Here is a 26,176-nt window from a genome sequence, read left to right as displayed (position 1 = left end):
TGACCAGCAGTGCAACCTGGTGATCTGGAAGAGCAGGTGTCCAGAACGTGACCTTTCCCAGCACGGTGGGGCAGCCCCAGGTCTGACACCTGTGTTTTCAATAAACCAGATCGCTGTGCTCGGCTGCCCTGTCTCCAGGAGGGAGAAAGGCAGTGGGATGTGTATGGCTGCAGCCCAGTGAACTGCTACAAAAAGCTCATCAAATGTCAAGCTTTTCTCTAAGACCTGGAGTTGCTGAAGCATTTCTGGCAAAATTTACTGAATAAAATGAGTAAGCTCTGATAAGTCTCTGATATGTGACAGAGCCAGGCTTGCTTCAGACCCCACAGCAAAGGAAAATAACCAAGTATTTAGATGAAGATGACCACAGGCCTTCAGCAGCATCTTCCTTCCTGGAGAAATCCAAGCTACAATGGACCTGAAAGGGTCAGTCTGTGGCTGGCAGTCCATGGGTAACATTTCAGTGTCCACCCTTGGGACTTCCCACTAAAGAGCTTCCGACATTGAAACTGTGACCCCAGTTGGTGCCAAGCTGATATTTGAGCTTCTGTTTGTGAAGCACCATAGATATGTGAGGCTTTCTAGAAATGCCAAGCCATGGCATTGCTTAGGGGAGAAGGGGGCAGTGTTTGTGTGCTTCCTTATTTTCATTTGACACTACTAATACTAAAAAAAAAAAAATTAAAATAACGACACTAATAGAAATACCACAAAAGTGTGCATGATGTTTCAGAAGTAGAATTAAAAAATTGTTTGCTGAAAGCAGAATGGGAATTACACAGAAAAAGAGCAAGTGAGATGCTCCTTTTCTTGCCCTACCTACACCCACCTTTCTCTCCCTGCCGTAACTCTCCTCTGGTCCTTATTTCTGCTCTCTGGAGTTACACCAGAAGTCCCAGCAATCCCATTTCTAACTAATTCCTTAGCAGGTGCTCTCAGCCATAGCTCTGTTACTGAAAAACCACAGGCTGTAGGGAAAAAATAAGGCAGGTTAAAGCACAAGTGTGGCTAATCCCTCCAGAGGGAACCCTCAGCTCTGAATTTCTCTACGCTCTTTGCAAAGGAAAGGAGAGCAGTGGTCCAGCTCCTCCTCGTGACTTTCCCAGGGCTGAGATGCTGAGACTATTTTTACTTACAACCTATGAATTAAAGTATAGAAAACCACAAACTAGTCTGTTTTTAGAAGGTTAAGCCTCCTTAGCTGCTGGAAGCTGAATAGAGGTGAGGCCAGGGTTTGCTTCACACTTGGGTCCCTGCCTTGATCCCGGGGAGATGGCAGAGAATGACCAATTTGTCTGCACAACCTTAAGTTCCAGTAATAGGAGATGATGATGCCACTAGAGCTAACAAGATGCTTGAGGTTTTCAAAATGCAGGGTTGTTTTATTGAGGGTAAGATTGGGAGACAGTGATCAGACATCAGCTAATGCAGGAGTGTAGGTGCAGAGTCATCAGCGATGTGAGTAAGGGCTAAACCAGCTGAAGAACTTGTCCCTGGTTTAGCAATTCCCTAAATACAGGCTTTCTCTCCAAGGACGGCCTTCCTGCTAAACCCTCCCTCTTGGAACCTGAATTTGTCAAAGGGATGTCTTCTAGCTCTGGGCAGCACCAGGAGGCAGACCTGTTTCTGATTCTCAATAGGAAGTTTGGGGTATGTTCTATGCTATTAAATATCTGCCCACAAAGTCCATTTTGTGGCTTTAACAACTGTACTGTTTGTACAGCTGCCAGGCTGAATACAGCCCTAAGATTTTTAATATGTCTGAGTTTACTGTGGGGATCAAGTGTGTGATTCTGCCATAGAATCACAGAATGGTTTGTGTTGGACATTAAAGGGACATTGAAGACCATCTAGTTCCAAGCCCCCTGCTGTGGACAGGGACACTTTCCACTAGACCAGGTTGCTCAGAGCCCAGTCAAGCCTGGTCTTGAACACCTCCAGGAATGGGGAGTCCATAACTTCTCTGGACAGCAGGATTATCCCAAAGGATTTCTGCTCGGCGTGAAGTTCACCACAGTGTTTGTGGTATAAGGGCCTGCAGTCCTAGGGCAGTGAGCAGCTGGGAGGGAAATGACGGAGAAGGTCCTTGAGCAGAGCTCCAAATAGAACTGTTATCCTTGCTACACAGGAGGGAAATAACACTTCTTATTTACTATTTAATATGCAACCAATATTTGGAAAACTTTGAGGTTTGCCATTTTTATGCCATGATCAGGTACACATTCTGTTAAGAATGTCTGCAGGAGCATGACATTCCTGACCAGCATTTCCTTCAGCTCAGAGGTAAGTGCTGACAGCCCAGGCACCTGCTATTCACGGAAAATTGTGCTGTAGGAAATGCTGAAAACCTTGGAGTGAATAAGCTTGTTTCAGTTTTGACCTTCCATTTCAGTAAGTGGGAAGAGATCGATGGAATCCTACAGGCACCCACACCAATCAGTGTTACAGAAAAGGCAGGAGGGTCCACTTGGTTGGAGCAAAGAAGAAAGCATCCTGCTTTGTACCACTCTCTTATGATAACATCTACAGAGACATGAATGTATTGATGGGCCAGCTATGTCTACTGAAGCTGTCAGTCAAGTCCAAGGCTCAAATTCCTAAGAAACCTGTGGCAGCATTTAACCTCTGGCTGTGCAGATGTAAACAGCAAATGTAAACATGAACTATGATATGTGGTGGCAGCAGGATTCCCCCAGTGATGAGTGTACATTGTCACTCTCCGGCAAAGCAGTGACAGGGCTCCGAGTCATTTGTCATGACTGTGGGATAGAAAAAAGTGTCAAAGGCTTTATTCAAGGAAAGCAACTGTACTTTTAGTTTCATGCTGTAACAGCTCACTCTGCGTGGTCTGCAGGCCCCATTATTTCACAAGCTTGGAACCGAACCTTTCCCCAACCACAGCACTAATTTGCCTGTCCCTGCCTCTATTATTTAGCACTGGGTCCAAAATACTCCTGGATGGGAGTCAGGTCCAGCTTCAAACACCTCCTGCAGAGGCACCCACCATGGGCTGCTGCTGTGGGTGGGTTTCTAAGTTCTTCTTGTAACCACTGGAGATTGTCCAGCTCTGGGAGGGCTCCAAGAGAGCAATTCAACCCTTTCCTTGCAGCAGACACCTAGAGATGGCAAAGGAAAGACTCTGTTGTCTCTGCCGACTGTGTGGACCAGGTTTGCATTGGCACAGCAAGAGCTGGGATGGACACACAGACACACCTGCCATGCAGACACCTTCAGCTGGCTGAATTTGGACCTGAACTTCAGCCTCAGCTGTGCACTGTTCAGACAGCAAAAACTCATATTAGGTGTCTAAATATAGGGGTCTAGTGCCATGTGGGGTGCCCTGGGGTATCTCAGGCCTCTGTGGAGGGCTGGCTGCTGGGATACAGGACTTACAGGAAACCCAGGTTTTCCTGGAGAGGCGGGAGGAAGCAGGGCAGGATGCTGCTCATGCCAGTCCACAAGCCAGTGTCATGAGCTGCAGTTCAAACACCTCTCCTGGGTTATCTGCAGCAAGATCAAGGTCAGTATGAAACACAGAAGTGGAGACATGGATTCACACATGGAAATGTGCACATGGAAATGAGGATGATGTGTGAGTAAGGGGATGAATTCCTTGTGTGGATGAAGAAGACTGAGACTGGCAGGTAGTATCCTTGCCGTATCCATCAAGGCCTCGGGAGAAGAAAGACACAGGGGGTTGGTGCAGGTGACAACTGTCTTGGTGTTTCTAAGTGCCAGTGCCTCGAGTACAGTAGTTTTTTCATTCTGTGGTATAATATCAAACCTGGACTCCGGGGTGTAAACAGGACACCCTGAAAAACCTGGATGTTTAAAGCGTTTTTGCTGCTCTTAGTCCTTAGCTAAATGCAGACATTTAAGAGGTTGGTGATTTATTTGCATTGCACATTTTTGGCTGATGATGGAAGTAAACAAAGCATTAGCAACAACACCTCAAAAACATCAACAGAGTGTTTGTTTTCTGCTGTGGCTGAAGCTCCCGGGTAACTCAACATAATTATGATGTTCCTTTGGGCTCTTTACTAGAAGATCAAGTGCTCTGTGAGGGATACTAAGCAGAAAGTCCTGTGTTTAATATCAGCAGATCTGCTTTCAAACAGGATTAAAGCTCAACTATGAGTAAGAAAGCAAGAAAAATGTTTTCACTAGAATTGAGTTTGTCCCTGGGTGTGTGGTTTTCATCAGGTTCAGCTCCAGGATCTGTGTTGCTCTTAGAATGAAGTCCCTTATGAAAATGCATTAGAGAGTGACCCCACAAATTATTTGAGCTTTGGGCTTGATACAGTGGTTGAAAATTATTGTTCTTGGATTAAATCCCCAAATCTTTCTTAATCTTTTGGTTATGCCACTAGAACTGGTTCTGTCCTGAACTTTTGTAAGTCAGCCCCTGGCACTGCTACCTGAGTGTTGCTAATTGCTGTATTGTTTCTCCCTGGGCTGAATGGTTTCTTTCTAGGCAGTTGATTAAATCAGCAAAATTAATGTTGGTGGGACAGAGTGTTCTCTGACAGGAACCAAACCACTGCATTAAAACAATTGAAAATAGGTTTGTTTTTCTTCAGTTCCATGTATGTCTGCTCAATTATATATTGCACAGCTGTTTTCCATACCCTGAAACTTCAACAGTTAGAGTGATGATGGCTGGCATTGATATTAATTACAGAGTCAAAATACAGAGTCAAAAGACTCTATATGCATTTGGGTTTTGAATGCAAAGGACTGAAGAGATGTCTCTGCTACTGAGGTTGAAAAAAACCCCAAAACAACAGAACTACCAAACAACAACCCAAACACTCATCTTACTTGATTCTATTAAAAACACTAAAAAACTGCAGTTGTCCTTATTTTTTCATATTGTTTGACTTGAGGCCTGAGTTATTTTAAGTGCCTTTGGTATCCAACAGATGGACTTCTGACACTACATAGCTCAACATAAAAAGGAGAGCAAGAATAACTAATTGTATAATTTAATTGGGGCCAAAAGCTCCAGATTTCCCTGTTGTCAGGAGTGGGACTCAGAATTCTCTGACCCTTGGCAGTGGGACAATCCTGTCTGTCACTGCCACCTGTGATCCATGGTGAGGGGATCACTTAGGAACAGTTGGGGTTCTAATTGTTCCCTTTGGTTTTCTGATACCCAGTCCCCCTAAGTTGTTCTGTGTGTTATTTTTCTACATCAGCTTCTCTCCCTTCCCATTCTGAAAATAAGAGTTTTGTTGAGCGATTGCTGAAAGCAAAATGTTCCTGTATATAGAATGACAATACAGTGGCATCAAAGTCAAATTCTACAATCCCACAAGAGTCTTAGTGAAAGCCTCAAGGAAAAATTGATTTAGAAATGGATCCAGGTATAATTTTTTTAGTAGAGAGTGAGTTCCTTATCATATCAGTGTGTGTGTCCTCCTAGGGGTATCATAAGAAGTTGAACATTTTGATGCTTCATTTATTTATTACAGCCTCAGCTTTAAGGACAAAAAATGAATTAATTAATTAAGAAAAAAAAAATCAGAGTATGACAGTTATTGTCCTGAGGGAATACTTTGTCTCTTCTTGCCCCTCTCCCACAGATATCCAAATATTTATACTGGATATATGTACAGGACGTTTCTGGAGGCAGCTGATGGCACGGGAGATGAGCTGACCTGTGTCTGAAGCTCATGTGTAAGTTAAAGCATTTAAAACCCCCTTATGTGAAGACTCATTGTAGAGTTCAGTGGTTTCTTGTGACACTGATCTGAAGTCAGTTTGCTTGTGACTGCAAGAATTGCACATTTTTTTACTAAGTGAGCTGACTTTACAGCTTTCCCTGATTTTTCTAACTTCCCTATGAGTCCCAGGTACTGCATAGCCTCTGTTTGCTTCGTAGGCACTTCTCTTGTAACAATTGTCCCCGACACACACTCCTCTCAGGAATGTTTCCCTTGTCAAAAAAATGGAGCCGAGCCCTTCTTGTGGTTCATTAACCCTCTTCTCTTTCAGAACAAATGTCCCCTAAAATTTACAGAAAGAAAATGGTGTTGCTAAGATTCTCTGTATGGAGAAAACACTAATTATTGTTTCAGAACACTGTTGTTTGATTTATTCAAATGCACTCTTTTCCCACCACAGGATCAGCCAGGTAAATAAACTGTCCATGGTGAATGAGAGAGGGGACTGTCAGTTCTCTTTAATGTTTTAGAAAACAATTTAATCTCAAACCATTTAGCTGCAATAAAGCAGTAGGTGGTCAGGACTGCTGCTTATCAGACTGACCATCCTGGGACCATCACCCATGTCCTCCTTGTGCCATCCTTTTGGCCTTGGAGCATTTTCTTAGTGCTCACTGGACATGGTCAGGACAGGGGTTTTGCTCCTTTTCTACAGTGCTTTGAGCAGATTACTAACAAAGGATGTCAGGTATCATAGGATCAGGATTGTTTGGGTTGGAAGGGACCTTGAAGATCACCCAGTTCCAACCCTCTGCCATGGGCAGGGACAACTTCCAGTAGACCGGGTTGTTCCAAGTGCCGTCCAACCTGGCCTTGAACACTTCCAGGGATGGGGCAGTCACAGCTTTTCTGGGCAACCTGTGCCAGCACCTCAGCACCTTCACTGTAAAAAAAAATTCTTGATTTTATCTAGTCTGAATCTACCCTCTTTCAGAGAGGTAATAGATTTCATTTGATTGGTCATGTAACTTGCATGTGGGATTATAAATTGTTACTGAAATTGGCAATAAGAAACCCCTAAAACTCAATTTGTGAGCATTAGTGGGCAGACATTCTTTTATTATCAATGCTGGGCACACAGGAGGATCACCCCTCTGATCACGTGTGTGACTCATTCTCGGCTCAGCGTAGCTAATAGTTACTTACAACTTTATATATTCAGCAAAGGGCTTGCATATTCACTACTTCTCTTATAATGTTCATACATATGTTAATCAGTCCTAAGAAGTTCTTCAGTAGTCCTTAATTGGTTACTAGGGGGTCTTCTAGTGGTCTCTTGGTGGTCATTTGCAGCATGAACTTTACTTGAACTTGCCCGTTGAGCAGCGCATTTACAGCCGGTTGGTTATAGCGCGCCTTTGTTCAGCATCTCTTATCCAAAAAGTGGATACTCAGTGTACCACAGCTACTACCACCACTACTTCAACTAAATCATAGAATCATAGAATCAGCCAGGTTGGAAAAGACCTCTGAGGTCATCAGGTCCAACCCTTGATCCACTACCATGGTGGTTACCAGACCATGGCACTAAGTGCCACATCCAGTCTCATCTTAAAAACCTCCAGGGATGGAGAATCCACCACTTCCCTGGGCAGCCCATTCCAATGCCTGGTTACCCTCTCCGTAAAGAATTTCTTCCTAATATCTAAACCTAAACCTCCCCTGGCAGAGCTTAAGACCATGCCCTCTTGTACTGATAGCTGCCTGGGAGAAGAGACCAACCCCCACCTGGCTGCACCCTCCTTTCAGGGAGTTGTAGAGAGTGATGAGGTCTCCCCTGAGCCTCCTCTTCTCCAGGCTGAACAGCCCCAGCTCCCTCAGCCTCTCCTCACAGCACTTGTGCTCCAATCCCTTCACCAGCCTTGTTGCTTTTCTCAGAAACTTGCTTATTCCGCAACCACCTCAACACAAACTTCCAACAGAAAATTACCGAGCGATGGATAATTATTGCTCTTATTTTTAGACTGCGATAGGCCGGTGGGGGAAAAAAAAAATCACAGAACGACGGGGGATTATTGCTCTCACTACCAGCCACTCAAAGAGATAAAACACCACCTTCTCTCCGAAAAAAAACGAGACTTTTTTTTTTTTTTTTTTGCCTACGCCCTCGCCCCCTGCCCTTCCCTTCCCTCCCTCACGGCGACTACAGCCCCCAGAAGGCGGCGCGGGGCCGCCCTTCCGCCGCCGGGGCGGGGCGGGCCGAGCCGGGGCCGCCGCCGTCTTTGCGGACGGGAGGGACGATGTCTCGCTGCAGCCCCGCCGCCCGCCTGCTCGGCCGCGTCCTCCGCCGTGAGTACCGGGACGGGCCCTCCCCGCCGCCCGGCACCGCTGTGGGCACGGGGTGGGGAAGGGGGGGCAGCGCTGGAACCCGGCCGGGAGGGGCAGGGACAGGGGCAGGGGCTGGGCAAGGTCACAGCGGAGCGCGGCGCGGAGGGGCCGCGGCGGCACCGGGGGTGTTCCCGGCGGGACCGGCGGTGTCCCCGGCGGCCACAGCGCTGCTCCGGGCGCCGGCTGTGCCCTCCCCGGGGTCTGGCGCTGCTCTGGCGGGGCAGGGGCACGCCTGGCTGCGAGGAGGCTGGTTAATAAAATATACGGAAAGTTTTTTTTTTTTTCCCCGCGGAGGGTGGGCGCCCGCGGGGACGGGGAGCAAGGAAGGTTGTTCTTCTCCGCGTTGCGGCCCCGGAAAGAATAAAAAGGTCAAGGGCCAGAGGAAGCTGGTAGAGGTGGGTGGTGGGTTGGGCGAGAGGCCGCTTGAGGCCCGTGAGTTACCCTGTGGTTTCAGCACAAGGCGGTAAAGTTGTTTTTGTGTATTGGCCTCTTTTTGTGGAGAGCACGAGGAGTCCGACACTAATACTTCGGCTTGAAACATTTACGAAGTGTTGTGGAGAGCGCGAGCAGTCCGAGACTAGTACTTCACCCTGAAACATTTAATATGTATTGTTCTGAACATCATAATAAAAAAATAAAATGCTTCCTTTTTTTTCTTTTTATTCCTTTTTTTTCTGTGCTTTTTTTGCGCAGTTAAAGTTACATTCTCTGTTGAAGAGGAGACCTTGCAAGGGCTTGTAGTACACAGAAGAGGGAATGGCTTTAAACTGAAATAAAGTAAGTTTAGATTAGATATTAGGAAGAAACTATTGACTTTAAGGGTGATGAGACCCTGGCACAGGTTGCCCAGAGGAGTTGTGGATGTCCCATCCCTGGAAGTGTCCAAGGCCAGGTTGAACAAGGCTCGGAGCAACCTGGTCTAGTGGAAGATGTCCCTGCCCATGGTAAGGGGTTGGAACTGGGTGGTCTTGATGGTCCCTTCTAACCCAAATCATTCTGTGATTCCGTGAAATTAGTGTGGGTCACAAGAGCAGTTTCTTGGAATCTGAACTGAGGAAATTGTGCATTGATTTGGTTCTTGCAGCTGAAAATGAATGAACAAAGTTAGATCTACCTCATTTCACTCCACACAAAGTGTTTTTGTCTCGGTGGGATGGTGACTTGCAGGTCAGGGTCTGGCAACAGGATCTCACAACCATAAGCTGATGTGAGTAGTTCCTGTGGCACACCTGCTGTCCAGTTGGGTATTCATTCCTGCCTCTTTTTCTCCATGAACAGAAACAGAAAACTATTTTCTTACTATACAGTTAATTTCTGCCACTTTAGCTTTTGAATTGGCTCCCCTGAGCCTGATGAGAATTGGTTCTGATGGAGGGGAACAGATGGGAATGTAGCACCTTCCAATTTAGTTTAATTTATACTCCCAGCAAAGCTACTCCTGGGTGCAGTTTTACATGTTAAACCCCCACATTGTTCCCCTTACAAATAGCAGTAAGAGATTCAGGGAATAGTTCTTAAAATTGTTTCGAGGGGTAGAGGAAAAGAAGAGATCTAAGTGGCTCAAGAAATGTCTTTTTGCAGCTGTTCATGAAATCTTTTATAGAAACTCATGCAAGATGACATAGTCCTTCATTGGAAACCTTTGCTTGGTTTGATAGTCTTTACAAAATGTTAAAAAACTGCTGAAACCTTAAATTTGGACTTTGTACATACATTTTCACTAACAAATAATTACCATCTGTTTCTCTTAGTGATTTAAAATTGTGAGTTTCTGGTGTGTTCTGTTGCAAAAGAGATGCAAACTCTTATTTTTGTTGGTGCGTTGCTGAGGGAAACATGCAGGGTGTGTATCCTTAAGGTTTGGATCAGGAAGTTGCGAAAAGGGAGTACAAAATATGTCAATGAATGGCAAGTGCTGCTCAAAGGTCAGCTCGGAGCACTGGTTGTATGTGGACGGAGTCAGGAGAAACCTGTGCTGGGCTATACCACGCTTAGAAGAGTCTTTGTAGGCACCTGAACTGATTGGAGAGTCAGGATTAGGGATTTCATGTCCTGGGCCTGTTAGAAGGCTCTGGAGAGCTCTTAGATTAAAAGATTACAGTAATTATGTGAGTAACCCTGGCAAAGGATTGCTGCAGAAATAACAGCCCAAACTGAGGAATTCCTGAATTGTTTTTATGTCAACAGTGTGGAGAGAGGAAAGCTCACAAAGCTTTTCCTGCCCGCATTCTCAGTGGAGTGTGCCTTGGAGTGGGGAAAAGCAGCTTGTTGGCATTAAAGAAATAGATAATTTGTGCTGAGAAGGAACTTTTGGGTTAGGAAAGAAAGACGTGTTGAAAGGGCTGAAATTTTTCTGCATGTCATTTCCCATTAGTCCTAGTTTTGTTTTGATATGGTAGGTGTAGCACAGTCATTGCATCTGCCCTTTACAGCCTGATTCATTTACTTAATTCCTCAACTCCTATTTCATGTTCACAGATTGGGGTTGCCATAATTAACAGGAATTTGGCAAGGGAAGGGTGAGAGAAGAGTGGCTGGGGACTGATACCTAGAAATGCTCTGAGAGCATAATCCTCTTCAACAAAGGAGCAAGATATTTTGAACAATCCCTCAAGAGCATGAAAACTTCTTTGTCAATAAGGGTCATCTTCTGCTAATGTAACTGATAACCTCAAGGGTGGATTCTGGAGGTGGGCTTATGCTCTTCTGTGCTGTCAGAAGCTCCCCAGAACCGTTCCTGCTCTGTCCTCCTCAGACCTTGCGTTTGTAGGCAGACGAAGGAGAAGGGAGATGGTCATAAAAGTGCAAATTAAACATGTCCAAAATATCCAAAGGATTTCTCAGAATCAAGCTGAATGTCCATAACTAATTGAAGATAAAGAGGGGGGTGGGATGTGTGTGTGTAAAAAAGGACTTCTTAGCATTTTAAGTAGCACTCCTTGTACCTCAGTCCTTCCCTGAGTTTCCTCTGCAGAGATCTCCATTTCCCCCATTTTACTGGAGCCCATATGATTTCTAAGGCTTTCTTCTTTCCTTGCTTATGTAATAGAAGATGAATGTCTTCCTTCATCCCTGAGTTCTGTGGCTTTTTCAAAGAGTAATAGAGGAAGAATTTCACTTATAACTTTTCAGTCTTCTGGCAGTGTGGGTATGAGCTTAGGTCCCTGTAGAATCTGCTGTTTCATCTTGCTTTTAAACTGTGCTCACTTTATGAGCACCCTCAGATGTCACCTCAGCTTCCAAATTCCGTTTTTTTTTGATCTGGGTTAAATGGAGGTAAAGAAGGAAGCACTTTGGCTGGATTCCTGTCCATAGGAAATCTTACAAGAGTCCTGAAAATAACAAGTTTTCCGCTTTGTATGGTTTGAATGAGGAAGAGATTTAGCCCTTAGTATCTGTGCTGCCACCTGGCTTGCACAACCCAAATAAGTTGTGGGCTGGACTAGATGACCTTTAAAGGTCCCTTCCAATGCAAACTATTCCATGATTCTATGAAATGTAGCTCGGGTTGCATAGTTTTAAATGAGATTTTTGCCTATGAGGTGTTGCTGTTCAAGGAGTGCCTGAAAGCTCAGTGTGAACACCAGTGTGCTTTAAAATACCTTGTAAATGGGTCAGTTTTCTTTTTAACATGCAAATTCATGATTGGACTTCATGATAAATAACAGGGTATTTTTCAAAAAGATTTGTTCATTGTAATTCACAAGTGAGCTTAAAGCCTTGCTGGAGCCCATGGATAATGAGATTTTTCTGTTTCTTGAACTGCAGTGAGTTCTGGGCTTGGCTGGGGCCTTGTTTCTGGACATGCCAGAGTAACTACCAGCACGGGGTGTGTGTTGGAGTAATTGTCTGTAGTTTTTAGTACGTTTTCTTTACTGTAAAACAATTGATGTTCCATATAGAGGCTTATACCCTTTTGCTGAATTTACGTCTTGCTTTACATCTCCCCTGAGACAGCTGGGGTTTGGTATTTGAGCACTTTTCATAACTGTTTGGTTGTCCTGTACGATGGGCCAAAGTAGGCTCTTGCCACAGTGCGTCTCAGTTTTTAGCTATGTAGAAGTTAAAGGACTGGAAAGCCAAAATAAATGCATCTTGTTATTTGTATAACTTTATTTTTAAACCACAAACTATGCAAAACAGAACAGAGGTGTGGCAGAAATGAAAGGATTGCCTGGGAAAGATTGTCCAGTCTCTTATTTAATTTTTATACTCTTTGCTAAAGGCCTATTGCAGGCCTTCGTTCAACATGATAATTTTATCTTAGAACTCTGATTTGACAAAATACAACATTTCCCCTGTGCTTTGGTAAGATTTGGATTTGATAAGACTTGTCCTTGTGCTCCAGGACTTCATCTGGAGCCTTCACCTTTGCAGCTTGGCTTGTAATTTAGACTTGTGCATTAAAATAGCATCACCAATGGGTTTGACTCTTGCTGGTTCACAGCTGAAGAGCAAATTTTTTTTCTTTCTTTTTTTTTTCTTTGTTTTCCAGACTTCATGAAGCAACATGCATTTAGAGTCAAGCACCCAAATTTGTTCTAGTAAAAGCAATTGTCTAAACGGGTTTGGAAGTTGGGAGGCAGGTCCTGGGTGGAAGTTGAGACTTGGATTCTAATTCTGACTCGTACCTGCTGTGAACTGAGGCATGCCATTCCCACTTTCCACCTGTTTCCTTCTCATCTTGTATCTGTCTTAACTATGTAAATCGCCAGCAGCTTGCACCCAGGACTTGCTGTTTGTGCCACGTGGAGCAGAACCTCATCCTGACCCATGACCCTGCTGCTCCTGCTGTGCTGATAACTGGGGCAAATGTTTCTGCTGCAGGCAGGGCCAGGAACACAAGTAAAGAACTGTGTCATCCCACTTTAAAACCCCCAGTAACTCAGACTCATCGATCCCAGAAACTGCAAGGTGATTTTTAGGTTTTTTTTTCCTTAAATTTCTTAAAAAATGTATTGCTCCCCAGCCATGGGCCCATGCTAAGCTGCCTCTCTCTAGAGACAGCTGACAGCTCAAGCCTATAGCCAGGCTTTTTTGAAACAGCTGTATTTTCTCTGAAGCAGGGCCAGACAGTAATGTAAGAAGCACATAGGGTTTTCAACAGTAAATCCACACAAAGCTTAAATTTGAAGCTGCCTTTTAGATATCAGTGCTTAGATTTTTTTTTTTGATAGCTTGGAAAATGCTCAAAAGCTTTTTATCCTTGAAAAATATATTTATACAGTGTTCTGAAAAGTGGGAATTGACAAACTTAAGCTTTCAAAAACATTTTTGTGCGAGGTTATAAATATCTGAAAATAGATCTGGAATGGACAGCTGAACTGAGAGTGTAGAATTGCTTTAAGGTGTAGAGAAATGAGTGAATATTTGTGAGTTTGTCAACAACAAAGAGGGTGTGGAGTCTCCCTCAGTGGAGATATGCAGGAACCATCTGGATACAATCCTGTGGAATATGCTCTTGGATGACCCTGCTTGAGCAAGGAGGTTGGACCAGATGCCCCACTGTGTTCCCTTCCAACATGACCCATTCTGTGATTCTGTGATTTTTATTTTTATTTTTTCAAAGTACTGGACTTGCTGAGTGACAAACGTGTGGCTAGCAAGCATCCCTCTCTTATTTTGCAGGTGGACTTGTCAGTGGTGCAGCACAGACTCTGTAAAACTTAGATTTGAATCAGTTTAGTGTTGCCTGTTTACTCTTTCCCCTTACAGGCCCATTTCCAAACATTCACTCCCATGCTCCTGGAAGCCCAGCCTGTTCTCCCCAAGGCATTGCTGGTGGTGATGACTGTAACAGCTTCTTCTCAAGGGAGATCATCCTTTGCTGTTCTCAGGGTTGGGGTTTACCCTGTCACACCTGCTGCCAATGAGGGATTGCCTGGATGGCTGGGATCAGGCAGACCGATTCCCTGCTCTCCTGACCACCATTCCAGCTGTTTCTGTGCCTCTTTTGCCTCTCCTTTGCTGGGGGCAGGCTACTGTTTGCCAGCTGTGTGTTTGAGTGAGTTCATGTTGCAGTGTAGGTACAGGGCTTTGCAGCCTTGTCTAGGAAGGCCAAGGCCTTCCTGAGGATGAGGATCATTCTGTGCTGTCTTCTGCCTGCATCTTAATCCTGCTAGTTAAATCTCAGCCTCAGGCATATTTACGTAGATCCATAGAATGGTTTGGGTTGGAAGAGACCTTGAAGATGGTCTAGTTCACACCCACTTGCCATGGGCAGGAACACCTTCCACTAGACCAAGTTGCTCCAAGCCCCATCCAACTTGGCCTTGAACACTTCCAGGGATGGGGCATCCACAACTTCCCTGGGCAACTTGTGCCAGGGCCTCATCACCCTCAGTAAAGATTTTTTTCTTGATATCTAATCTAAAACTACTCTCTTTAAATTTGAACCCATTCTCCCTTGTCCTATCACTATATGCCCTTGTAAATAGTCTTGCCCCGTCTTTCCTGTAAGTTCCTTTCAGGTACTGGAAGGCCACAGTTAGGTCACCCCAAAGCCTTCTCTTTTCCAGGTTGAATAATCCCAATTCTCTCAGCCTTTCCTCATAGCAGAGTTGCTCCATCCCTCTGATCAACTTGGTCCCTCCTGTGCTGGGACCCCAGAGCTGGAGGCAGTAGTGCAGCTGGGGTCTCACCTGAGCAGAGCAGAGGGACAGAATCACCTCCCTCGTCCTGCTGCCCACAGTGCTTTGGATGCAGCTCAGGATACGATTGGCTTTTGTATGGCTTTTTGTATGGATTTGGTATGGACTTTGTCCATTACTGCTTTGTATTTCCTGGCATAACAAATTCTGCAACAGTATTTGTGCATAATGTTGTGATTTAGGTTAAAACCCTGCAGGTGAGCTAAAGTGCACTTTCACCACTTTCCTTTTGAGTTTGCTGCATGCAAGTCTGTACCTTTCTCTACTGAGCTTTACTTTGTCTCGATCTGAAGTTGAGGATCTGCTGCAGATCCTTAGAGAGTGGCAGGAGTGGTTGGAGTTAAGTCCTGGATTTGCCAGCACTTTCTAAGACCAGAGTAAGGACTTTAGATTTAGCAATAGCGCTGATGTCTGTAGACTGGTTCTGGTATGGTTTGGTTTCTCATCTCACTTTTTTTTGGATAGAAGTAAAGCATAAAAGCAGTGTAGCACTAAAATTTAGTTGGCAAAAGTACTTGTGGAAGAGTCCCCTGTAGTTCTGTCATAGAAATGGGTATGTACATGGATCTTAAATTTTCTGCACTTTTTTACCACGCCATATAAATTGTTATAATGCATTTTAGTAAATTCCATGCATTAACAGTTTCTGTTGAAAAATACCTTTTTCCTTTTTTTTTTCCACTTAATAGTTTTTATTTCCTTCCTAAAAATAGAAAATAAATATCCTTCCCTTGTTCAGACATGCCTGAATAAGTATATGGAGCAGTCCAGGGATCGTGATTCAGAATCTCTTACTTTGATTTCAACTTCACTTTTTACTTCCTCAGATCTTTGTTGGTGAAGCTTTAAAAGAGCTGAAGGGTTTTATAGTAACATGCTGTTGTTGGTTTCTGCATTAGGATTGTGCCTTCCCAGGTTCACTCTATGCATAAAATAAAGTTTTTATGTAAAAGACTTGCAGGGAGTAAATTGGTTCTGATCCCCTCAAAACTCTGGTGTTTGAAAAAGCAATGGCAATAAATGTGTGCATCCTTTTTATAGCAGAAGACCTCTCCTTCCTCCTCATCTCAAGCTTTCTTGGAGGGTAAAATTCTGCGCATTTCTTTTTTAATCATTTGATGTCAACATATCTTTCCCTTCTGCACAGATGCGATCATTCTCCTGAACTTTTTGATATCAGCACACACTGTGCTCTTTTTCTGCAATTGTGTTGTTTTCTTTTGTCAGTACCAGAGTTGTGAGAATTAAATTGAAAATCATTCTAGTGGAGTATCTGGAGAGCTGTCTTTCCTCACAAGCCCGAGTGCATGTCCAGCAGTGATGTCTAGGTGCCTGTAGCCAGGAATCTGTTGGAAGAAAATCTCTTGCTGTACTGTCTTGCTTGCCATTAGGTTTTACCTGGGCTGAGGAGCCCTTAAGCTCTTCAATTATCTCTCCTTGTCTAGTCTGAACTGTGCTGTGTTCGTAGGAGGTGTAGCACAGTACTTGTGGTGTCATGCCTCTGGATATTGGGATTTTAGTTCTGCTTTGCCACTTCGCAGAATTTCTGAGAGGATGGAGACATGTTCGTTTGCAAATGAAAATAGTGTTTAAGAAGTTGTTTCTCTCTGTCACTTGTCACGAGGAATCCTGATATTAAGTGCTTGATATGAAAAATACTCTCCTGATTTCTAGTAAACTGGGTATCACACGATAGGATGAACTGCACGTGTTTAATATCTTAGAATGACAAGCACTGAATGCAGCTTCAGAGCAGAAAACATGAGCTGCTCATGGTCTTTTGATACAAGCACTAATTGATATGCACTTACTTGATAGGACATTTTTTGACTCAGAGTCTGACAGAACAGTGGATTAATGGTTTGTTCTCTCTTCTGTTTTTTTTCTCTAGTTCAACAGAATGGAGTCCGACACTGCTCCTACACGGCATCTAGGAAAAATCTGTATGTTAACAAAAACACAAAGGTTATCTGTCAGGGTTTTACAGGCAAACAGGTATGCTTATGAGCTATTTCTTCTATCACCTTTTCAGTTCAGAAATTTAATTGCCTGAAAAACTTAATAATGTATGAAAGAGATTATACATTGGATTTGTCTGTCTCAGTAGGAAGCTGGACTTCCTTCACCATCAGGAAGGTCCTTCAGCACTGTGGTTTCCTTTTTTTGGCCAAATACTTGTGCACAACCTTGAAACTTGGGTTTGAGTCATGTTTATAATACTTTTCATTTTTTCTTCATTTTGATCTTAAGACTTTTTATTGTATACAGCTGAAAGGGTTTCTTTGTAAAAGGAGATTTGCAAAAAAACCCTGTAAAAACCTTACCATTTTAGAAGTGCCTCTTTCACAAATGCATTTGAGTATCAATGCCTATGAATTAAATTTCTGATTTTATTTCAGGATATTTAATAATTTTCTCAGATTCACTCTCTTACACATTTGCAAGGGGAGAAGGCTGCTTTTGTAAAACTATCAGCTAGTCATGGATGAGAATGCTAATTTCTTCTATTTTACTATAGTGTTTGTCATCTGCCAGACTTGATGTGGACAATAAAACGTGGCTGGTGTGTCTGCAGGTGTATTAGCAACACACAACAAAATATCCTTTAACATGCAGCTGCAGTGCTCTGATATAAAAGGAGAAACAGAGCATATGAGCATGTTCTGAACTCATTTAAAAACATGTCAATGCACTCTTCAAAATACCTGATTGTATACATGCAGTGAAAACTTCCCTTCTCATTGTAAATTTAAGTGCCGTAAATTACCTTCAGAATTATAGATAGCATCAGAATTTTTGGTTAATTTTATTTGCTATTACATGCCTTTTAACCTCACTTATTTTCCCTCTCATAGGGCACCTTTCACAGCCAGCAGGCGTTGGACTATGGCACCAATCTAGTTGGAGGAATTTCTCCAGGGAAAGGGGGAAAAACTCATCTAGGTCTGCCTGTGTTTAATTCTGTGAAGGAGGTAATTTGCAGCAGTGACTGGAGGGCACACAATTTAATGCTGCTGAAGGGCTCCTTATTTCATTGCTCACGCTGAAGAGACAAATATTTGAGCCGTGGATGTCACTGGGCAAGGAGTGAAATAGAAGCCTTGTGAAAGAGGGAGCATTCAGTGTGGTCAAGTACAACTTTGGCTTCCACTGTGAAGTTCACAGAGTCTGGATACACTTGCTTTATGCATGCAACTAAATTCTGATTGATTCTGGTGTGTATGATGAATTTTTAGAAAACTATTTTCTAAGAATATTTCTGATGGTGATCACGGGGCAGATCCTTTACAGACAGTGGTCAGTTTTCAGTTCCCTACTTGCACTCTGTGTCCCATCTTCATGGAATTTAACTCCTGCTTTGATCATAGTCAATAAATACATATCCATTTACTTAATTCATGCCTGAGAATGGATGTATTTTAAATGATTTGTTGTCAGATGTTGTCTCCAGCCCCACTAAGTACGTGACGTATTTTTTGTTGTGTCCACTGTAGGCCAAAGAGCAAACGGGTGCCTCTGCCACTGTGATATATGTCCCTCCCCCGTTTGCTGCTGCTGCCATCAATGAGGCAATCGATGCAGAGATGCCCTTGGTCGTGTGCATCACTGAAGGGATCCCCCAGCAGGACATGGTGCGGGTCAAACACAGGCTGGTCAGGCAGGGCAAGACCCGGCTGGTGGGCCCAAACTGCCCCGGAGTCATCAATGTAAGTGGTTTCTGGGTTTGGCCCGAGGCTGGACCGTTCTTAGTGGTGGTTTGAATGTTCCATCTGACTTCTCCCACTCTTTCCTTAGCCTGGAGAATGTAAAATTGGTATCATGCCTGGTCACATTCACAAGAAGGGGAGAATCGGTGAGTTTTTGAATATTTATGCGTCATCTAGAACTTAAGTTTGTTGCTCTGGTGTTCTCCCTCATGAGGCTGGGCACATCCTGCCCCACAGGCAGTTAGTACAGCTTGTCTGCCCTCAGTTTGTAAGTGAATTTTGGCATTATCAGTCCTGAAGGCCAAAATCAAGAAGTTTGTCATAACAGGCACTGAGTACTCATGGTAGAGGCAAAGCAATTGGAAGTTGCCTTAGATAGTGTGATGGGCTTGGTGTCTCCAAAGGAGAGTCTTAAGGAAACTTCCATTTATCTTGGGATTTGAGAGGACTAAGCTCCTCAACACTATTCCTTCCAATAGCTTGGCTCCTTAGGACTAGGATCCCATACCTATTGTGAGCTCAGTATTACAGCAAAGAGAAGAGATTACAGGCAGGTTTATAATGTGATAATTCAGACAACTATTAAAACATCACAAGGGGAAGGGACAAATATACCCAGTTCTCAGGTAGTGTAGTTAAGGGCAGAAAGGCAGTGACTTGTTCATGTTAGTTACACACCCTGTATATACTCACTTACACACCCTGTTGCATGCAAATCTCTTGTCCTGACTTTTGTTGACTCCTTGTTGCTAGAAATAACAATTTGATTTAAAAAAAAAAAATATGCAGTTCAGGAGCTATAGAGAAAATTCTTCCAAAATATAAATTTCTACTTAAATAGAGCTTCATAAACGCTGTTGTAGACAGTATATGCTGTATATGTTTCTTGTCAGCAAGGTAACTGGTTTAACTTGATCACAGAAGTACCCTTTGCAACATTACTTGGGTTTTTTTTGATGAAAAGTGTATTTTTTGTGGAAAAACCTGTTCAATGCTATTGAACTACAGGGACTCAGTGCAGTTTTTCTATCATGAGAAACTATCTTTTCCTCTTAACAACTTCTGACTTGAGAATAGACTGCACCTAGGGAATGCTGGAAGATGTGTTAACACTTGTGTTACACCTCCAGCTTTCAGAAGTGCCTGTAAACCTGGAATTGAAAAACCATATGGCTGCAATTACACCCTTTGTAGAAACTATTGAGACATTGCTGTATGACTGTAAAAGGCAACATCAACCAATGTTGCCCTGAGCTCCCTTCTGAGTCAAGGTTCTGTTCAGATTTTCTAAATACCTACAAGAAATGTCCTGTAGTCACAAGTTATTACAATCTGAATGCGAGGCGCGTCAAGTGCAAAAGAATATTTTAAATCCTGAACCCAGTTGCTCTGACATTGCTGGAAATGTTTTCAATGGTTTTCCAAGGATCAAGGAATAAAAGTGTAGCTTTGCCATCCTCCCAGCTTCGTGTAATGCTATGATGACCTTTGGTGATGTGCTCCCCAGCTTTCTATTACTGTGAGGCATCCAGGAATCATCTGAATATACTGCTATAAAAATAGCCACAGTCTTTGGACTCTTATCTGTAGCTTCTCCAGAGCAATCTGATCTTAAGGGTAAACAGAAAGCCTTTGCAAACATAGCAAGAAAAAGCCTTTGCTAGTACATGTCTCAGCTGTCCAACAGTCTAAATAGTTGATAAAACTAAGATTGTTAGTCTAGTGGTGTATTTTCTCCTCTGTTCATGCAATATACTTATGATATTCCTTGTTAGATGGCTTGAAGTAGATGGAAGATGATGTCTCTTTTTCCTAGAAACCTTTCCTTTTGTAGCATTAGCAGAAGTCTTGGAAAAATGAAGAAAAAGCCATGCAAATATTTTGCACCTGATCTGGGCTCTGTGTTACCTTCCACTCTGAATTTAAAACTGGGGTTGTGGTTTCTTGTAATATTGTCACGTAAATGCCGAGTGAGTTTTGTAGAGCAGCAACAAATAACCTTAATAGTGATAACCTGCATTTGTGCAGCATATTTCTGTTCTGGAGGATCTTTTCTGTGCCTGGACTTGTTGGGGATGTGATTAATACAGAATTCTTTTGTTGACTACTGAGCTGTGGCTCTGCCTCAAATTCAGTGCATCAGCTACTTGCACATAAGATAAGAACTATACTCTTCTATTTTGTTTTCAGTTTTCTTTCCTGGTAAGGCTGTAGCATGATGCATTCTGTCTCAGCCAGTGTTATTGAATTCCTGGCAGGTTTAGTCTGTTGACAATTAAGTGTCAAAAAGTGACAACCAAGAAACAGTACAGATAGAATCTTACGGAGAGTTTTCACGTTTTGGCAAGGACAGATGGAAAAGCTGGCCTCTGGTGTTGTTTATTAAGGTGATTTTCATGAATATGAGAGCAGCTGCCACTAGTCATGTGCTTAACTCTGTTAATATTAAGTTTATCTTCTTTTCTTTCCTAAAGGTATTGTGTCAAGATCTGGAACCTTGACATATGAGGCTGTTCATCAGACAACGCAAGTTGGATTGGGGCAGTCTTTGTGTGTTGGTAGGTTTCCTTGGAAACAGCCTATTGGACCAAGACTAATCTGGTTTTTCTTTACAGAATAAATCCATAGTAATTCCTTTACCCAAGTGTGGAAGTTGCTGAATGGCAGTTGTGTTGAGAAATGAACATGCTGTATGCTGTGAAGAGTATAGCCCTTCTCTCTTATTGTTTCCACATCAGGTTAATAAAACCCTAAAAACCAGCTTTGAACAAAGAAGTGCCAGCAAATATGATGTCAATTTGGAAACAGATTTTCCCAAGAAATTTAATATTATAAGGGGATAGGCATTTAGTTGGGAATGTTAAGTAGATTCAGTTTTCTTACAGCAAAATTCTAGAGCTGAGGTCTCGGTCCTTCTGTGCCCATAATATTTTGTTTACGGTTTGAAAGGTGAACGTTCAGGTATCAAAGCTTTCTGTAAATTGTGGGGGAGGTATTTGGAGCAGGAATTTGACACACTCAGACTTGGGAAGAGCCTTCAGAGCTGCCTGTCTTATGAGCCTTTGGGAATACTCCTCATGCTGAAGTTTACTTTCCAACTTTTATCGTAAATGCAATATCATTATCTTGAGTAAGTCTTTTTTGTGTGGTTTTAATTTTTTTTCAGGGATTGGAGGTGATCCCTTCAATGGAACTAATTTTATTGACTGCCTTGATGTCTTCTTGAAGGATCCTCATACTGAGGGGATCATATTGATTGGGGAAATTGGAGGAAATGCTGAAGAAGATGCAGCAGCATTTTTGAAAGAACATAATTCTGTAAGTCTTAAACATGTTGGTTCCAGACACCTTTGTAGTTAACCAACTTCCTTTGCCACTTCAAGGAAAACTCAGTTCAATCTCTAATGTCTGCTTACAAAAACAGTACTACAAAACAGTATTACTTTTATTAAAGAGAAAGAAGTGAAATTAGGAGCTTTGTCCAGATTAAATGTGATGGTTGGACTTGATGATCTTAGAGGTCTTTCCAACCTTAATGATTCTGTGGGTGTATGATTCTGTGAACTGGAGAGCAGTGTCAACTTAGATTTTTATTCCTGTAACAATGCTTGTAGTGAATTTTTTTTTTGTAGTATACATGGCTCTGTAGAGAGATTTAAAGTTTCTCTTTGCTTCTGCTTTATGATGATTATCAGGAGAGAAAGTATTCCACACTCTTTAAGTCTTTTTGTTCGTGTTGTCTGAAGTTTCCGGCTGTTTAATATCTTTGCCTGGCTGGTTGATATTTAAATACAAAATAGAAAATAAGAAATCTGCCATCTGGAATTGCTTTTCCTCTCACCCCACCCCCTGTAACCAGGTATCTTTTGTTTCCTCCCAGGGCCCAAATGCCAAGCCAGTGGTGTCGTTCATCGCCGGCCTGACGGCGCCTCCGGGCAGGCGGATGGGCCACGCTGGAGCAATCATTGCTGGGGGAAAGGGGGGAGCTAAGGAGAAGATTGCAGCCCTTCAGAGTGCAGGTGTCGTGGTCAGCATGTCCCCTGCTCAGCTGGGCAGCACCATCTACAAGGTGAGTCTCAGAAATTGGTACACGTGGCCATCCAGAGCAAGAAGCCACTTCTCAGGGAATATGAGTTGGGAGTGCATCTCTTACCCAGATACTCTGTTGCTCTGCACTTGGTTAAATATAAGAGCTCTCTTGACTGAACAAGCTGAAATTACTACTTAGAAGATATGTGCATACAGTTTTGTGTGATACTGTTTTATAGAAAAGTAAACATGGCAAAATAGAGAAGAGATTCCGTTTTGCTTTCAAGTGCAGCAACTCGTTGAAATTGTTTTCTGGATGCAAAGAATCCAAATTAATTTAAAACATGAGAACGTTCTCTGTAAGTAGGGTGTTTGAGGAAGGAGAGCCTTGGCATATAAGTCTGTTTTAAATGCTAATTCAGAGTTATGGTTGAATGTATACAGCTGAAAAACTGAGGTATGGAACGGGATTATTTGCATTTTTCTTAGTTGATATCTAAAAGAAGGGATTGCTTCACAGCTAGAGGAAATGCATAATTCAGCTGTTTTAGGTATTTTTTGTTTCCCGTGGTGATTGTATAGTACAGCATCTCCACAGGGTGCTGTGGAATTCTTCTCTTCTTCTGTTGTATATTTTCTTTACTAAAATGAAAATCTTTATTTTGTTTCTTCTCTGGCTTGAGCCCTTTGCTGTAAGGATTCTACTGCAGCTATTACACAGCGCTGGGGTTTTTCAAGCCCATTATGTTATGCCTGGGAGCAAATGGTTCCTTGACGGTATTGCAGTCTGAGAGCATGCCCTGACTGCAGTCTGGCACTTTCCATAGTTATTTTGTTAATGTGAGGTGGGAGAATGCTTATTCTCCTTTCTCCTAGCTTGCACACTTTATGCGTTTTATATTTTAATGTTTAATTCCAGTTTCTAAGTCTTAAAATAAGTTTTGCTAAGATAAACACAAAGTAATTTAAAATAAAACAGTAATAGAAGCATTTTCTTTTTTTCCCCTCTGGTAACATCTGTGTGCTATTTGCAGGAGTTTGAGAAAAGGAAATTGCTGTAAGAGAAGACACTTTGGAATACTGTCTCCAAAACACCAGTGCAGCACCCGGCCTCTGCTTACCTTTTGTCTGCTAATCTTCAGTTGCCCAAATGACTGACGCCCAAATGACTTGGAAGCCATAAACCTCCTGGCTAAACCTGTTTTGATGTCTCCCTTGTTTCAGACGTTATCACCTCGTTGTAAATCACAGCAAATTAATAAATCTACTACTAAATCTGACCCATCTTTTGAATTCCTGAAGCAGAGCTGTTTTCTTCAGTCACCATAAACAAAATCCTTTGTAACTTAAGCACTGCCCGTTTTTAAGGTAAAGCTGCCTGTAGAGATGCTTTTAAGGATCAAGGCACTGACTTTATGCACATACCACACTTTGCTTTGTTTTTAAAAACTCCAGTCCCACTTGTTTGTTGCTGGCAAGTATGTTTGAACAACAGGCCAAAGTTTCCGTCCATTAAACCAAAGCTGCTGGATCTGAAGGGATTGCTTGTTGATCCACGTAGCTGGATATGCCTGAGGTCCAGACTTTCTCTTCAAGGCTGACTAGCCAAGCACAGTGCAGTTCTCTGCTGGCAAGGAATTCTGTTGGTTGTGTATAGAGATGGAATTGTTATTCACAAAAATTAATTTAATTTCACATGCAAAATATATATTCAAAATTGTCTGTATCTATGAAGATGGTTTGGTCTTTAGCTTACATTACCTTAATTGCCACTTTATCTTAATTAGAATTGTATTGCTAGTGTTCTGAAATCCTAATAACGATGCAACATAGAGGAGGAGAATTATTATTCTCTAAAAAAAAAGAACATAATAAGGTAACTTTTTTGTTAACCACTCCCAGCACTGTAATGGAAAGCCCTTTTTTTTTTTACTGTGGAAATAGCCCAAGTATTGTGCCTATAAATAAATGTTATAGGTTTTATCAAGATGGACTAAACCCCAGATTGCTTTATATAGAGGACTGAAAGTTCATGTAACCTGGCACTTGTCTAGAGCTAACCTTGTGTTCCATAAAGGTGCTGTTACGAAAACTCGTGTCGTTATTTATTTAAAACTGTTCTTAGTTTTCTGACTCCACTCCCTGTGGAATTTCTCTTCCTAAAGCAAGCATTAGGCAGATGTCTCAATGCTGACATTTACAGCTCCTAGAGCTAAGGCCTGCATAAAAGGACAGGTCATATCTGTGCTGCACTGAAAGTCTATTAATGCACTTTATGTATGGTCAGGCATCAGTCAGGTGATCCAGGCCTTGGGACAGAGACCAGGTGCTGTATTGTTCACCTTGGAATGATTTACTCAGATGAACCTGACACCCTGCCACTGGATGCCTGAAAGCAGGATTGGGCAGTAAATCATTTGATGAAGTCTATGACAACAGATAAGGTTTTTTTACTAGATCTGCTCGGTTTTCTGGTGGCACCTGATTTAATCTGGAGGAAAAAGACCAAAAGGTGCCCTTTAACTAGAGAAATACAGGTGCTAAAATGTCTCAGTCTGTGCAAGAGGACAATTCCTCAGCAGTGAGTGTCAGGGTATTGCAGCCAGTCTTCTTATAAGCCTGATAATCAAAGTAACTCATCGAGGTGCTGTGCTGCTCCACAGCACAATCTTTGGGATGGGTGGTGCTTCCTGATGAACTGCCCGAATTTCATCCTCGCCCCCACTGTCATAACAGATGATCTTCCAGGACAACTGAGGTGTAGTAAGTTTCCTGCTTGGGGTTGTTCCATGGAAGCTCTTCCAGAGGCACCAGGTATTTTAGAAGACAGCCATAAACTGAAATGATTGCTGCACCCTGAGAAAGCGTTTCCTTGTATCTTGAAACTTGAGGATGAGTTTAAAAATTCACCCTTGATGCCAAGGTTTGCAGCAGTGTCTGGTGCTGCACCTTAGCAGCTGCCTGGATCTGCTCCAGCCTGTGGAAGCAGTTTGTACTAACCTGCAACTGAGTGTCACCAAAGGATGGGGAAGGAACCTGACCTTGCCTGCTAGAAATGCTTAGGCTATGCAGTTTTCCTGCCTAAAAATGTGCACTTGACAAATATGAGCTAATTAATGACAATGACTCTTTGGAAAACGTATTCACATCTGTTTAGTACTGTATGTTCTTCTGAATAAATGTTTTGGGTAATCTGATCTGGAAAATCATTCATTTATTTGTCTTTTTAAAGGCAAAAGTTAGGTTAGTGCTGAGCCTTAAACCTGTTGCTATTTTATAACCTAGTAAGTAGTTTTTATGTGCAAGAGAAACGTTGCTAATGTTGCTGTTCTGAAGTTTTTCCTCAATCTACACTTGGCAGCAATGTCTGTCCATAAATCACTTTCACTTTTGAGAGATCAGTTCTAGAAGTTTATTTTGGTCAGGGAAGTTTATTTCTGATTTTCTTGAACAAAGAGAGTAGCATGTAGACCCACTTTTTTTTCCTCTTACTGAACAATACTTGCCTTTGGATGATCTCTAATACTCTCATTGGTAAGTGCTCTTTGAATTTGATAATGTTGTTAAATTTTTTTGTGGTTGATTACAGAGGTTGGTCACACCTAAAGAATACTGTGCCTTTTATGGGTCTTAGAATGTGTATTCATGCCTCATTTTTTTTCTTCTGTGTTCATGGTGTTTTGCAGGATGAATGTTTCCTTATGTAATATTTTGGGGGGAAGACAATGGTAAGTTG

The 26,176-nt window shown here is 42.5% G+C and overlaps 1 protein-coding gene across 1 annotated transcript; it reads left to right on the top strand.

The window, feature by feature from the left end:
* The first annotated feature begins 7,918 nt into the window (after positions 1-7,918).
* SUCLG1 (succinate-CoA ligase alpha subunit) lies at positions 7,919-25,637 on the top strand. Its single transcript, XM_027691255.1, has 9 exons — positions 7,919-8,015; positions 16,596-16,699; positions 17,560-17,676; positions 18,199-18,411; positions 18,500-18,557; positions 20,886-20,969; positions 21,578-21,729; positions 22,292-22,480; positions 23,475-25,637. The coding sequence occupies exons 1-9, from the start codon at positions 7,967-7,969 to the stop codon at positions 23,499-23,501; spliced, it is 993 nt and encodes a 330-aa protein (XP_027547056.1). The 5' UTR covers positions 7,919-7,966; the 3' UTR covers positions 23,502-25,637.
* The last annotated feature ends 539 nt before the right edge of the window (positions 25,638-26,176 follow it).

Source organism: Neopelma chrysocephalum, unplaced genomic scaffold (genome assembly GCF_003984885.1).
Source record: "Neopelma chrysocephalum unplaced genomic scaffold, ASM398488v2 Primary Assembly neopelma1_83, whole genome shotgun sequence".
NCBI classification, from domain to species: Eukaryota; Metazoa; Chordata; class Aves; order Passeriformes; family Pipridae; genus Neopelma; species Neopelma chrysocephalum.
Note: the sequence above shows the minus strand (reverse complement) of the source record. Positions and strands in the feature narration are given on the sequence as shown.